Consider the following 15,397-nt stretch of genomic DNA (forward strand, 5'->3'; position numbering starts at 1 on the left):
TGAAAAATGCTTCCCATTACTGGCGCAAAAAACACAAGCGCTTTCCTTCATTGTAAGTTTTATAGAAGGAAGATAGATAGAATTTTTTTTGCGGCTCCAGACATATTTGTTTGTTTGTTGTTTTTTTTTGTCCTATAAGGCTCTTTCAACATTTTGGGTTGCTGACCCCTGGTATAGTTGAACAAATGCTTAATGTCTCTCTTTTGCTCCATGTGTCAATTGTACAGTAAACTTGAACTGAGAGGGATAAATAACTTGAAGCAGGAACAGTTTACCTCTTATTTGGAGAATCGCAAGTGAGAGTCTTCTTTTGGCTTCCTCAACGTGATGTCGTATGATACGCTCCCATTTCTTGACAGCGAGAGAAAGAACGGGTGATGAAGAATTTTTAAAAATGTTTGCTTGAAGTGTGTTGGAAGGGTAAAACTATTTGGAAAAACGCCCTTTTCTCGACATCGCAGATTTTCACCTTTTGCGTGTGGGTCTGGAATGCATCCCCCCCCCCCCCATGCTAAATGGGCTCTCCGTGCTGTGACACAGCAGCCCATGATTAGATAAATAGATAGCGGGAAATTGCCGCGTCACTTTCTTTCTCCCATTCGGTACCGTTCATAAAGAAGAGGAAGAGCACCAAAAAAAAAGGAAAAGGAAAAAAGCAAAGGAAAAAAGCAGAATTTGCATGCAGTGTGAAAGGGGCATTATCGCAAATTGCGAGTAGAAAGCACGGTCCATTTGTCATCCCCCGCAAACAGTGAAAATAACTCCCATCGTTTTCGTCTTGGAAAGAGATATGCTTTGCCGGATATCTGCGAGATTGTCTCAGCTTGATTTGTTTTGACACAAACACACGCCAGGCTGGAAAGATTCAGCCAAAGATTGAAGAAGCCTTGCGATCAAACATTTGCCGCTCGCTTCCAAGAAGATGAAGAGGAAGATGAAGTGGAGGAGGAGGAAGAGAAGAAGCGCAAAAACGTCTTCTACGAAACCTGTACATACTGTAACGGCAACGTTTGACATTAATGGGTACCCAAGACCAGCACGCGGTTGTGTGTACATACCGTCAGATGTTAAGTCAACAAGCATTTTTGACGTCCGAAAATAATATTTTCAAAAGACATTTCTCACAAAACCGCAAGGATGCTGTCATGACGCAAGAAACAAATGCGCGCGGTGCACGATGGTTTGAATAAAAGGGCATGAGTCGGGTTTAGCCTCACGATGTTAGCTTAGGCTAACTCATTCACCGATAGTCTGAAACGGTCATACCAGTGACCGCAGAACCACAGAAGGACGGCGAGGAACAAGGGAAAGTGACGATACAAAATGAAGCTTCATTGATGCCCAACATGTGCTAGCAAGAACTTGACTTATCATACACGGGACTGTCGTTACGATCGCAACACTTGTCGGAATACGCCATACAAGCGAGCTCATTGAAGCAAAGGGTGAGAGATGTCTTAATTTGACTTGATCTTCTCCGTGTGTCTTTTTTTTTTCCTCAGCACTTTCCTGTGACTACATTAACAGTCTAAGTCACCGCTTGTCCACGCACAAAGGCACTCACATGGGGCACCACAAGTGCCTGCAGGGAAATCGGAGGCTAATGCGACAATGATCTAGTGACTCTGGAGAGAAACACTGGGTGTGCATGTGTGCGTGCGTGCGTGCAGCCTGCGATATCAGGGAGATAAATGAAGTACAAATTACTTAACGCTATCGGCGAGTCACTAGCAGATACGGGGAGCTGTATGCTGGCTGTCACCGCCGTTTAAGGCCACTCTCCCTTCCAATAATTCTCTTACGGCTTTTATCGCGGCTGCTAAGTGGTGCGCTAATGCCTCGGAGAGCTTCAAACCACAACGCTGACTCGACGCCCCAGCCTCGTGTCAATTAACGTCTTAAAATGGAGAAGCTAAGCATAAAGAGAGGATTTGACGATGCTTTCTGACAGACGAATGCGTCTTTACATTCGTCTGTCATTTAGAGCAAAGCGCGGGCGGCTGCATTACGTTTTATTGTTCGCGCCGCGGCGATACTGTAGATCCAATAGCAATATTTTGTATGGATTTTTACGATATTCCAAAGAGAGCAGAACAAAAACGGGTTATGCCTGTGAGTATTGTTGCATGTTTTGATTGTATGTCTTGCTGCTCCATGTGTGATGAAGCAGGAGCTGATTGAAGGTCTGTAACATCTATTCAATGAGCAGGTGTGCAAGCAACAATTTCGACACATCCGCGCCATGTTTATTGGCTTAGATTAGTTTGTGCACTTTGTTAGCATAAAATAGCCAAAGAGGCGATGGCACATAACAGGAAGAGCACACAAATGTAAAGAACGAGAGACTGAGTGGTGCGGGCAGCTGACTTCCATAGCAGCTTTTGTTGCAGGATCAGGTTTTTCTGTCTTGCGCTGCTATTACAAACACGCACTATTGCGCTTCACTGTATTGTTTGAAGGTCACCAAAGTCATCAAAATGGCTGACTTCCTGTGCCTTTTCAGGCATTGGTTCAAAGACCTTTTTTGTGGGGTCTGCCCATGATCAGACATGCGTACCAAATTTTGTGTTCTTCAGTCAAACGGGCTTCAGAGACAGAATTTGGGAAAGGCCCTAAGTGGCTGATTTAACACAATCACTCACAGAAGTGTGAAAAAGTCATCGGCACTTCACTCGTGAGCTTTGACTTTCCATCCCGTGACATTTTCGTGCAGACTCTGGGCTCTAATACTTCCGTTTGATAGCACCGACATGCAAGGATGAGTGGGGAAGATTTCAAGCTCATGGAGCAGCATTTTGGCGTCTTTCTTTTTCGCTGTGCGGTGCTCGCTGCCGACAAATGTATCGATCGTGTTTGCATTAACGGCTACACGGGCGGCGTAGCAGAGGAGAGGCCAACCCTGCCTGCCTGGCTGTGCTGCAGTCTGACGCCGCACATGATCATCTTGCAGCTCAGGGGCTAAGCTCCGGACGCACCTCCGCCCACTTTAGTTCCCACCCTCTGCGGGAACCTCAAACCCTTTTGCACCCTGAATCTGAAAGCACTGGGAAAGTATATTCAAAGGATCACAATGAGGTAAAGGCACTGGCACCCTGTACTGAAATGGAGCGGTTGCAAAAAAATATATATACGTATATAATAATCATAATCATAATAAAAAGCACCTTTTTCATAATTGTGAAAACAATCTGTCGGACCTGACACATGACAAGTGAAATAATCATCCATCCACATCTGGTCCCCATTATTTCATGTCCAAGAAACCACCGTGCCAAGAAAAAAAAACATCCAAGCAGAGATAGAGGCTGAGATTGGCACTGACCTCTGGCTTCAGGAGCTTTACTAAAACTGAGGTACAGCATTCACCTTTGTGAATTAAAAAAAAAAAAATTGCCCAGCCCTCCCTTGCCAACAACTGAGCATAGCCAAAACAAGCAAACAGAAGCAGACCGAAAGGACCTCCGTTATCTGAGATTACAACTATGCACTCTCATAATCATATTTCATTATGAATGGCCATGTTTGAGTATTGCGCCGGTGCCCGGGGTGTGGCTTTGGGCAAGATTAGTGAAGTGAGGCTACGTTCAAATCTCCCTCGCACTTAAAACGCCACAAACTCCCCTTGTACAGTAACAAAGTACAAAGTAGTAAAGTAGTTGTGAGAAAAATATGGGGTCAACTAAAGTATCGTGACCAAAAATATCGACCGAACCAATTATTGAAGCACACCAGCACTGCTGTGGCTAATCAGCAGATGCTCATGTGTGCCTATATCCAAACTCCCCCCCAACAAAAAACGGTGTTTGTTCAAGCACACTGCAGTTGGGCGATTGAAGCGTTTATGCCGGAAATGGGACGATACACTACAGAAGTTGAACATGACAAGCGGTGGCCAATTACAATTTCACCGGTTTGTATTTAGCAGTCTGTGGCCAAAATGCTCCAAAAACGTAAACATCGGGCCGACGTAACACACAATCGAACAGTATTAAGTCAAGAGGGCAAGTGAAAAGGTGGGAAAGCGTCTAATTTTACAGGCGGCGTAAAAAAGGCCCAAAACAGATAAATATTGAATGGTCTGCTACCGCTCTCATTCTACCTTCAAAAGGTGGGAAATTACCAGAAAATTGCTGTCATTCTCCATTCCATATCCAGAAAATGAACATTTATGCAGCACAATGACAGGTACAAAAAGAAAAGTGAAAATGCCAGATTTTACCGCCAGCGTGAAAGGGTCTCATCCTACCATTCCTTTGTTGCAGTCCATCCGGAAAGTTTGCTCGGGGTCCACTTTCAAATGGCACTGCTCACTGGTGTCAATGTGCACCACCTAAAAATAGCACATAATACCATTACAATTTGTCATATCCATTTCTGCCCCATATCTTTGAGCTTGACCAGTGACCCTGCTGCATGAGATCCCAAAGAAAGAAAGGCTCATTAGCTATAAACCTCTGCTCTCTCACATTTACCCCATGTTCCCCGGGGGACGAAAACAAGACCACCGCGAAACACAATGACGCTATGGTTAAAAAATAAAAGGCATTTCACATCCTGAGGTCATGCACACCAGTTATCATCACGCACATGAAAAATAAACAAATAAATACATAATCCACAATCCAAGTTTATTTTACAGGCTGTGTGAAAGGGGTTTTAAGGCAGATAAATGTAAACATGATACTACGTTTAAAACACAATTGCTCCTTCCCCCACATCCATTCTTTTGTTGTGGTTTTAAAACGAACAAAAAAAATTGATACATTTTTAAAAAAGCTGCAAAAAGGCTAGCTTGTACAGACAGCATGAAAGGGGAAGGTTAAATAGCGAGTCTGCCGTTCCGGCTGCACGACCTCCAAAGGCAGAAAATCAGTTCCCCCTTTCCGTGTTGGTACATTTATACAAATCAGTGTTACCACAAATAATTAAAAAGTAATACATAAATATTTAAAAATATATATATACATTTTACAGGCGGCGTGAAATGGGTAAAAGGTTGGGTTTTTCAATATGGCTCTGATACTACCTTCCAAGGGCAGCCAGTGTAAAAAGGCCTAAGGAGCAGGTAAATGTTATGTAACCCGGATTATGGCATGAGGCAATGGGGAGTAGACATAACCAATTGAAAGATCATAGCTTTCATTCAGAAGTTAAAAAAAAAAGTCTATATATAAATATACATACATATTGACTAAAAGAGTAGCGTCGTTAAAATTTATTTTGTACGACAAGAGTTGACAAGAGCATTTTGTGTTTAGTTATGTCATTCAGATTGAAAGAAAAAAGAAACTCACACCGGCGTTGAGAAAGGCGATCACCAATTATTTTGCTTGAAGGAAAGGTCAACTAAGAGGTTGAGACTAAATTGGATTTATTGACTTTTTCACTGTGTTTTTGTGACAATCATTTTGTTGTCATGTTTGATATAAAAGTTCATTGTTCTTGCTTCTTTGCCCATGCTACCCCCTCAATGGTGACATCATTGGCTCCAGTGAATCAAATCTAGTGTCCCCTTACTGGTCCAAATACAAACCGTTGTCCACACCAGAGTGTTTTATCATCTCCAGCAATTAGAAAACAGACGTAGCCCTTGTTACAGTTAGCTCTATTCAAACAGCTCAGACACTACTTCCACAGATAAAAACAATGACACATTGACTTCATTCCCCCATTCCGTGACGGTACATTTTCCAAAACAGCAGTATGAGAAATCTAAAGTGACAAGGGGTTAACGGTGGGTAAGAGCTGGGCCTTCTGATACAAGTCCAATATTACTTCCAAAGGCGGAAAACAACGGGTTGACTCCATTTCCCAATTCCGCGTTGGTGCATTTACACAAAACAATGATACCAGGAAAAAAAAAGTATCTGTTACAAATTTGATACGACCTCCGAAGGCGGAAAATAAATGTTGATGCACAACCGCTATTATTGGCAGCTTTTACAGGCAGTGTGAAAGGGGTTAAGCATGCTAAATGTTGCATCTTCGGTGATGACTTTGTTAACTACTTTGGGAAATTTAATCAGAACAATGTGACACAGAGTGTTTTTCACAAGCAGAGGCTAAAGAGCCACTTTCTGCCCTAAATGATGACATCACTTGACCTTTCTCGCACACGCAACAGTCAGTTCCAGTCGACTGGGCCGGCAGTTTGTGCAGCTTAGATGAATGCCTAACATCCGCAGGTGACGTGGCAGCAGGGTCAGAACCTTTTTGGGCGGGGTGAGCCGATCAATGCGACCAAACGCTGCTATCGATCCAGCTGGATTTATTCCGCCCCCGCGATCGCACCTCCCAAGCTCTCAAAGTCAACACAAAGCTGTCGCAGCCGATGGGAGGAACTGTAACCCGCTTGACCCGAGAGCAGCGGAATAAATCTCACTCTCTCTCCTCGGCAGCTAGTTTAATGAAGGACATAATGGCTGAAGCGCTGTTAGCATGGCAGCCGCCAGGACGGTAAATCTCCCGTTCTCCTTGGGGGTGCAGTGTGTGTGTGGGGGTGCGCACGACACTTTGCAGCTGCACGACAGGCAGTAAATCTGATACCGGTGTCATCGTCAATAGAGTCACACTATCACCAATTCACTGGACCAATTTACACAGTCGCATTTGAAGTGATTTAAAGATATACTACTGCTGGAGATGGAAAAGAGCCGTCAATTGGTTGTGTGACAGGGGCTAAAGGCGGGTAAATACCGCGTTATCTGTGATGGCTCGGGAACTACCCGTAAAGTCTGAACATACACACTTAGGGCCCTATATTCCTGACAAGTGCAGTATAAGAATAGGCCTGGGTGGAATTTTCTTCCTTTTGGAATTTTCCTAGATAAGTGCTGTTTGTTACACAGGGGAGTTTGCGCCATTGTGGGCGTGAACACAGCAGATTTGATTCCTGGCTAATCAAAGCAACTCCTCTCATTCCCTTTATATTCAATGTTTTTTTTTGTTATGTTCTATGATTTTATTTCTACAAAGATTCAGAGGGTTCGATGCACGCTGTTGTAATTTTTATGAATGAAATACGATGACATCCACCACACCTATCAGCGGAGAGCAGAATTTGTGTCCGTGAGCCTAGATCAAATCCATCAGTTACACCACATGCGCCACATCTTAGACCTGCGTTTCCCTGGTCTAAAGTCTCATCTACTTTCTGTCACCAAATTGTTTGGTGCACCAAGGCGTTTAATAGAAAACGCCGTCAATATGCTGGAAATGACAGAAAGCCACAGTGTGGGCTGACAAATTCCCAGACATGGTGAACCACACTCACACCGGCAGAAAAATGAAAAATGAAGACGTGCGTCCATCGATGAAAATAGAGCCCACATATAGACGCTGGGAAAACACTATCCTCCACCCTTATTTTCTGTCTGTGTGACATATACAAGACAGTGACACGGGGAAACAGTAAATGGCTGTTCCAAGCAAGCAGAAATATGTGACCAATCATTCATAGATTTTCATTTCATGAATTTTCTGGATCCTGCCTACAAGGTCTCGTCTTACGGGACGCTATGACGTCTGGCGGAAAGCTACATGAGTGAAACAGCAAAAAGCCTTGCCCACTGCGACACTGTGCTGAAAACATTTTGCAATGTCACCCCTTAATAGTATTTGACATGAATTTAATCACATTCAAATCATTTGTTAACAGGACGATGACACAAAAAACAAACAAAAAAAATACACTGCTCAGTATGTCGCTACGCCTGATGCATGCAATTTAAACACAGACAACTTTTCTGTATGCGTGTGTGTGTGTCAGGTCTCCTGTGTGGAGCAGTTGGCCGGTCACTATGCCTCCACGCACGTCTGTGTCCTCGCACGATGGGTGATCGATGCAAACCTTGCAGCGGTGCCTTTCACATGCACACCACCTCTGAAGGGTACAGTAACATCCGCATTCAAGCACCATAAATTAGGAACAAAGATTCCTGTTTTTTTTTTTGAGTATGAAAAATGGCACGTTGCAGTATTTTATTTGGATCGTGACTCCATGCTTTGTCTGCGTTTTGGCCACTATGGGGCAGTATATTATCTACACAGTGGATCTGCATAAATGCAATTTGGAACACATTGATACATTCACACATTTTTCCCCAATATTAAAAATATATATTTTTAAACATTATTTTTTTTGGGGGGGGGGGGGGGGGGCATTTACAATGGGCCTCAATTTATATGTGGATTGACAGGGCTTGGTTCACATGGCCCCGACACCGTCCACTGTAAATGAAAAACAACAAAAACAAGTTCTTTGCGGGGATAAAGAATATTGTTACTCTAATAGAATTTTTGGGTCACAATTTCATTAATCATGCTAGCTAAAAATTATGCTTATTTAGGTTCTCAGTCTCATGTCCATAAGTTGAGTTGAAGTAACAGGACTTTTCACATTCTTTTTTTCTTCTCACTACCTGGACAAACATGCCATATTTGCGAACCAATTTTCCCATGTGACATCGTCTTATCAGATCCAAATTTTCCACACATTGCCAGAAACATGAGAATGAAAGTTATGGGTAAAAAATGAAAAAGGTGCAAGAGGGTAGTGTCAATGCCGACTGCCTCAACGGGCCTGGCTTGTCGGAACGAAGCGTGTGTGTGTTGGGGTTTTTTTGGGGTCACTGGGGGGCTATTTTTGGCTCACCTTGGGCGGCGACTGCACCTGATATAGGTGAAGAGAGCACGGGTTCCAAGATGAAACTTCTAACTAGGAGTTGCTAGGAAACCACGACATGCATGGAGTGTGTGTGCGGTGCATGTGCTGTTTCCTGTTTGAAGCACACGTTACGACAGGTGGCGCGCAGTCTGATTCATATCTGGCCAATATGGGGAACAAAAGGCATGAAATATGACTCCATTTAAATATAGAAGGAGGGACATTTGATTAGGTACGGTGGCATTGGACTGGTGGCCGGCAAATCAATAACTCAACCTTCCAGGCAACGAGAGGTAAGGCCGGTTGTTTGTTTGTTTGTTTGTTTTTGAGGGGGGGCCGGGGTCCCATGGCAGGTAGAGGTTTGAATTCCAGCTCTGGCCTCCCTGCATGGAGTTGGTATGTTCTCCCCGTACCTGTGTGGCTTTTCTCTGGGTACTGCGGTTTCCTCCCATGTTCCAATGAGCGTGGCAAGTAAATGGAACATTATCAATTGTCCCAAAGGTGTGAGCGCGGATGGTTGTTGGTCTATGTGTGTATGTGTGACGTGCGATTGGCTGGCAACGAGTTAAGGGCGTATGCCCCGCCTCCTGCCCGAAGAAGACAGGGATAGGCTCGGGCATGCCCACAACCCTTATGAGGATAAGCTGATCAGAAAATGTATAGATGCACATTATTTATTATAGATATTATGCACATTTTTACGTACTACTGTGCAATCCTTTATTGTATGCAGTTCTACAGTTCTTAATATTCATACATCAATTTTTTAAATGAAATCATACCAATGAAAAAAATCATTTGACAGTTATTGTCATTCATAATAGGTATGAAAAGTTTTCTACTAGCGCGGCTGTGATGTGGGAAAGGGGAGGGGGGGTGCTCACCTCTTCAACTTTGAACCACAATATTATTACACCGCTCTGTTATATTACCACCCAAAAGCTAATGTATTCATATCATTTTCGCAAGTGTAAAAAGATGTGTTAGATAAGGTCATTATGCGAAGGGGTGGGGGGGTGGGGGAGCAGGGGCTGTGGGCGGGGTAGGAAAAAAAGACATCTGTGAGGAGGAGGTGTGCATGCGTGCGGCAGAAGCCTGTGCACACTTTACATCGGTGCAGCTCGGGACCACCTGGGATGGGGACCGGGCAGGGTGCACCGCCCTTGCTGAATGAGAACGTGGGCGGGGCCCGGGGCGTGAGGACCGGATAGTGATTGAAAGTGACTAGCAGAAGGATTTGGGTTGGGTATTAGAGAGATAGAGAGAAAGCGAGAGAGAGAGAGAGGGAGGGGGTGGGGGGGATGGGCGAGTGAGGGAGTGAGCGTCCTTCAGCATCCCGAGTAAAGCTCGTAAAGTGTGCAAGAGAAGCAGGAAGAAGAGGAGGCACAGTAAGCAGAGAGAGAGAGAGAAAAGCGGGAGGGGAGGAGGAAGACGACGAGCAGCCTTCCCCTCCGAGTCAACATTTTCTACTTTTTGATACTCCTTTTTGCGCCGTCGAGGACATCCTCGCCCGTGCGAGCAAAATAATTATTTTTTTTAATTTTCATTTGGATTTTTCTTCTTCATGACTGACAAGAACCAACAGTGGATGATCGGCGCCGGTCCCGCCAGGAGAGGGGAGGACGGCGACCGTCCCGTGGATGCGCGTGACTAGTAAGTGATGACAGAGCACTTGCTTGACTTTTTCATTCCGGGGGCGAAGACCCACGAGACAGTTTACAGTACTGATCCGAAATGGATTGAATGAAGACACACAAGTAACTCCACGTGCTCTGTAAAGTAGGGCATTGGGGTGGGGGTGGGAAGGGGAGTGGGGGGCTTCGGGAAGTCCCCTTTTCAGTTGAAATTAGCGCTGTCTAAACTTTTGACGGGAAAAAAAAGAGCAAAGATGCAACGGCCACGTTGAAATTCTTACATTTATCAAAAGCGAGGATCCCATTTTTTTCAACATAAAAACGGAGCCCACTCCTGCATTTTTTTTAAAATTTAAGTTCCATCTCCTGTTAAATGCCAGTTTTATTGGAAGCCGCAGGAAAATTGAAGGCGGACCACAAATGGCCTGTGGGCCTCATTTTGGTCACCTCTGTACGAAATGGATGACATTTTTTTTCTCTTTTGAGTGAATAACCATTTTTGTTTTCTAACACGGTACAAAAAAAGTCGTATACCAAAACACAGTGTATTCCCCCCTTCCCCCCAAAAAAAGAGTAGGAACAAGTTGTCTAAATCCGATCCCTTCACAATTAATTGCATCTACAATCTAAAATAGATGCATACTCTCCACATAAACACATGAAAAATACAAAGTATGCCCCTTTCGCCCACACATATTCATCATGTTTTTATAAACTCCTTTAAGTGCTTTTAGTTTAATTCCTCGAGCATACGCTTTCACAGCACCTTTTTAAATCATTAAATGCTCTTGCGACAGGAGATGGACTCGATGTCTACCACTCATGGGCGGTGCCAGCGACTTGAGCCACACTTCTTCCTCCGTATCAATTGTGCAAATGTAAAAAATGTATTTGCGCTTGGCGACTGATAAAATCGTCGTCATTATGGAGTCTAGTGACTCTACCAAAGGTTAGAATAGTTTTGTATTTTTCATTGTACTTTTTATTTTGTTTCTTTTATATTTAGTTCGCTCTAATTAGTTTTCAGAACGGGTTTGTTAGTTTTAATCAAGTTTTAGGTTTTCCAAAAATCTTTTAGTTTAGTTTTATTGGTTTTAGTATTATTTTGTGTGTATTTCTTATGTGCACATGGCAAAAAACATCTACAGTATTTTGTGGTAAAATCACAACATCAACTATTTCGTAAACTAATTTAGAATACCAAATGCTGCTAACCGCACAACAGTCGACAGACTTTGAAGTACAATCAACGCAGTGGCTTACGACCGCTCCTCAAGTTTGACGCATCACAACTCTAACGTCATAAATAAAGCTCGGATAGTCTCGCTTTCCATCACTTTGTTTGCCGAGTTGCCAGCATCTAAAGTGCCTTTGTGGCTTCAAATTCCATTGAGAAGTCTTCCACGCAGAGCACAAGTCACTTGCCCACTTGTTTATGTCAGTCAGTCACAGTCAAAGTGGATGGATGGATGGATCGATAGATAGACAAGACTATTTTCTTCATGTATGAAGCACAAGAGGAGAGCACTTGTTATGTGGCGCGAATTGACAATTTGTTAAGTTGTGAAAATGTGTTCGTGTTCCACCCTGCAGGACAATCAAGAGGGCCGGAGACACGGCCCTAACCTCGGCTTTGAGGCACGTAACTGTGTGAACGCCATCCCGCACTCCCGGCGGCACTATGGTTAAAGTGCACGCCAGGATCATTCCCCAAAAGCAGACCCCGAAAGCCCAATCAAGAAAGGAAGAGTGTCCCGGATCCGTCCCGGGGGACATTTGCAGTCACTTCTTCATCGGCCAGTGAAAGTCAACCGAGGATGTCCGACGTCTCCCTATGATCGGCACCCCATGCGCGTCGCCCCTCCACCGAGCCCCGACCGCCACCCCGCCTGCCATGCTCCTTTGGGTAGCGCTCTTGCTCCTGCACTGCTCGGCCTCCGCGCTGGGGGGCCAGTACGAACTATGCAAGTCTCTGGTGAGCACGGATGACGGCTCCGTGTGGGAGCATTACGCGTGCCAGCCTCGGGCCGAGTCCATGAAGGACTACATGAGGATCAAGGTGGACCCGCCCGGCGTCACGTGCGGGAACCCGCCCGAGAGGTTTTGCACCCTGGTGAGTTTTTGCTGCATGTGAAGTGGAGAGAGCTCTTAGGGCATGGCTTGGTGGGAGTGGGGGTGGGGGTGGGGCAGTGGCATGCAGTGGTGGGGTGTGGGGGGGCTTTGGGTGCTTAGGTGAGTGTGACAAAAGAAAACATGATTCTCGGGCACGCCCATCCCAGTTCCACTCAAGGTACTCACACTCTGTACTTAAATAGAAGTATACCTACTTCAAAATCTCTTGTGAAAGAAGCAGGACTGGTACAGAAGTATAAAAATAGATGTACAGACCTGCTGTTCTAAATTAAAGAAGTCAGAGACGTATTAAAATCATGTAAGATAAATGCTGAAAATGAGCAGAAAAAGGAGAACTATGTCATACGGAATTGCTAGAGCATTCAACTGTTTTTTTTGGGGGGGGTGGGGGGGGTGAAAGGGTGCCAAGAAATGCACTTCTGTATCTGGCAAGAGTCGCCCGCCCCCATTAAATCAGAACTTGAGTGCCTTCATTTGCATCAGTGATTATCCAACACAAATTCACCGCGCCGTTAGCTAGCAGCCATGTCCACGCCCCCAAAAAAATCCATCCTCCCTTGATGCCACAGTTTACGAAACAACATGGAGTCATTGTTTAAATTCCTTAAGCGAGGAGGTGAAGTGCCCCACCAAACGAGAGGAACGCACTAAATGTGTTAGTTTGTCAGCTAGCTAGTGGCTAGCGCCTCTCGTCACCTAGAATACGTTTTCTACTTTCACTTTACAGGAACTTGACGGAAACAATTTTTACTGTCAATCGTGTACATGAAATGAAAACAAAAAATAAAAAACAAAACAATTTCCCTTTTTTATGACCATCTTAAAAAGGGCCACGGAAAGGGAATCTTGCTTCGACAAATCTGTTGCCACCGTCATTCGTGCAAGTAGAGTACAGACACCAGAAAAATCCACTTAAGCAGAGTCACAAAGTATTTGCACGTGCTTATTTCCCACCACGGAAAATAAGCAGGAAGCTTAAACGACACGCAGGCAAAGGTGATTTAATTAAGATCTCTAGGGTTCTTAGCTAGCGCGATGACATAAGTGCAACAAGTTGGCATTGCGTCCGTCTAATGGGGTGCTGCTTGCAAATCCATGACGGTGTTCCCCCACTTTATCACAGTTCATTGTTTATGCCCTTGATACTTTCCAGATTTCTTCTGCAATCTTTTAAGATTTTTTTTTTGGCCATGCAGTCGCGATTAGTGACATAAGGTGCACATTCAGCTATTTATCGAAGGGGGACAACGAGTCAAACGCACAAATACAGAATGAAAACTTCACTAGGAGCTGCTGTAAATGACAACACACAGATTAACCGGCCAAGTTTCTAAAATAAAGCACTTTTCAAGATTTTTGCAATTCGCACCTGGGCTCGGTTCACTGTGAATGTTGCCGCGAAAATGCCGAGATGGAATCTTTTTTTTTTTTTGGTTTAACTGTGCGGCAAGGACAATGAAGGACAAACCTCGGTTGGCAAACTCGTTAAGATGTCAGCAATATTTAACGCGCCCCAGCCTGCGGGCCAGCCCTCCACCCTCCTCGCAAATCAAGTATTCATATATTCAAGCTTTATGGACGAGAATTAAGCAGCTACACGTCGGCAGAAAGTCACCTGACCCGTTTCGTCAGCTGTGAGCCCAAAAAGTCCGAAAACAAGATATAGCAGAGTGGTTTTTGTTTGAACAAACAAGCCGTCATCTCCCGTCTCGTGAGGGTTCTGCAGTCGTTCGCATCCGACAGGAAGTGGCGGACACCTAATGGTTAATGATTTGTTTCATGTAGACGAAGCGGAAACAAGTCTCCAGAAAGCCTCTCGGATGACTCCTCCAGAGAAGGGAAGGGTGGGCGGGGAGGGCGGGCTTGTAGCCCAAGACGGCGGTGACGTATTGACATCTGCCCCCTAATGGCTCGGGTCTGGAAAGTTCTGCAATTCTGCTTCCGAGTGAGCTCAGATTAAATATTGATGGGCTCCTTAATGGGCTTCCTTACAAGGGTCGGCCCGGCCCGACGATGGCCCATCCACGGAGAGTGCGCCACCGGGCTTGATGAGATGATGGGAGGGCGGGATGGGACGGAACGGGACGGGACAGGAAGGAGTGGGATCCGAGTCAGCGCTTTAAACTTTGTGTCGGAAGCTTCTGGTGGCTGAGGCGAAGGCGGCGGCGATGCGCGGGGCTGGAGAAGCTGAGCGACGACACTTTCTTTGGCAGGTGAGGCGCGATGAGTGGGCCTCATTCGCTGACTAATTTATGACTACCATCTGAACGCCTCTTTTGCCAAAAAAAAAGAAAACTTTCACAGTATGTCTGATAATCGACTTCAAGGAATGGAGATGCAGTGAGCTCATCTCCTATCACCTCGTTTGGCCGTTTAAGGTGTCATTTTTGACTTCCAACATTTGGATGATTAACATGGTCGGCTCCATTCTCAACTTCTTCAGTCCTGTGTTTGCCAAATAAACCTTATGACTCTCAGTCTGCTTTTTTTTGTTTGTTTGCCCTAAAATCTGTCCTACCAATGTTTCACATCAGAAAACATGGTTTAGTAACAAAGTTTGAACAATCTGCTTCATTCTGGAACTCTGAAGTCCAACCTTGCTGAGAAAAAGAGGACTGTATGCCCCAATACACAATTTCTTCCATTGAAATCGGTGCTATCAACAGTCAACATCCAACACAAAGTAACATTTGACACTTGACTTCTGAAAGTAGCAATGACAGTAATGGTGTGACTCAATCCATTTTCATCATTTGCCTATCGATCAATGACATCATTGATCGGATCAAGTAAAATATGACATGACGGCTCGTTCGCTCAAGTGTGCCGAGCTGCCCATCGTTATTAATCCTGTAATTCGGATCGGTCTGATTTATTTGAATTTTTGTTGTAAATGTTTTTTTAAAATATCATTTTGGAGGGAGGGATTAATTGATTCTCTGCGGTACAATATTGATATATAGAT

General features: G+C 44.6%; 1 protein-coding gene across 8 annotated transcripts in view; it reads left to right on the top strand.

Moving 5' to 3' along the window:
- The first annotated feature begins 9,741 nt into the window (after positions 1-9,741).
- Positions 9,742-15,397, top strand: part of ntng2b (netrin g2b) — a 54,040-nt gene continuing 48,384 nt past the window's right edge. For 4 of the 8 annotated variants that reach the window (XM_052050563.1, XM_052050564.1, XM_052050560.1 and 1 more), the window contains exons 1-2: positions 9,745-10,318; positions 11,893-12,412. In XM_052050563.1, the coding sequence (XP_051906523.1) occupies positions 12,134-12,412 (279 nt within the window). In that variant the 5' untranslated portion in view covers positions 9,745-10,318; positions 11,893-12,133. Of the gene's footprint in view, positions 10,319-11,892; positions 12,413-15,397 lie in introns of all 8 variants that reach the window. The other 4 variants (XM_052050558.1, XM_052050559.1, XR_007959798.1 and 1 more) reach the window with 3 other exon arrangements.

Source organism: Hippocampus zosterae, chromosome 18, assembly GCF_025434085.1.
Source record: "Hippocampus zosterae strain Florida chromosome 18, ASM2543408v3, whole genome shotgun sequence".
NCBI lineage: Eukaryota > Metazoa > Chordata > Actinopteri > Syngnathiformes > Syngnathidae > Hippocampus > Hippocampus zosterae.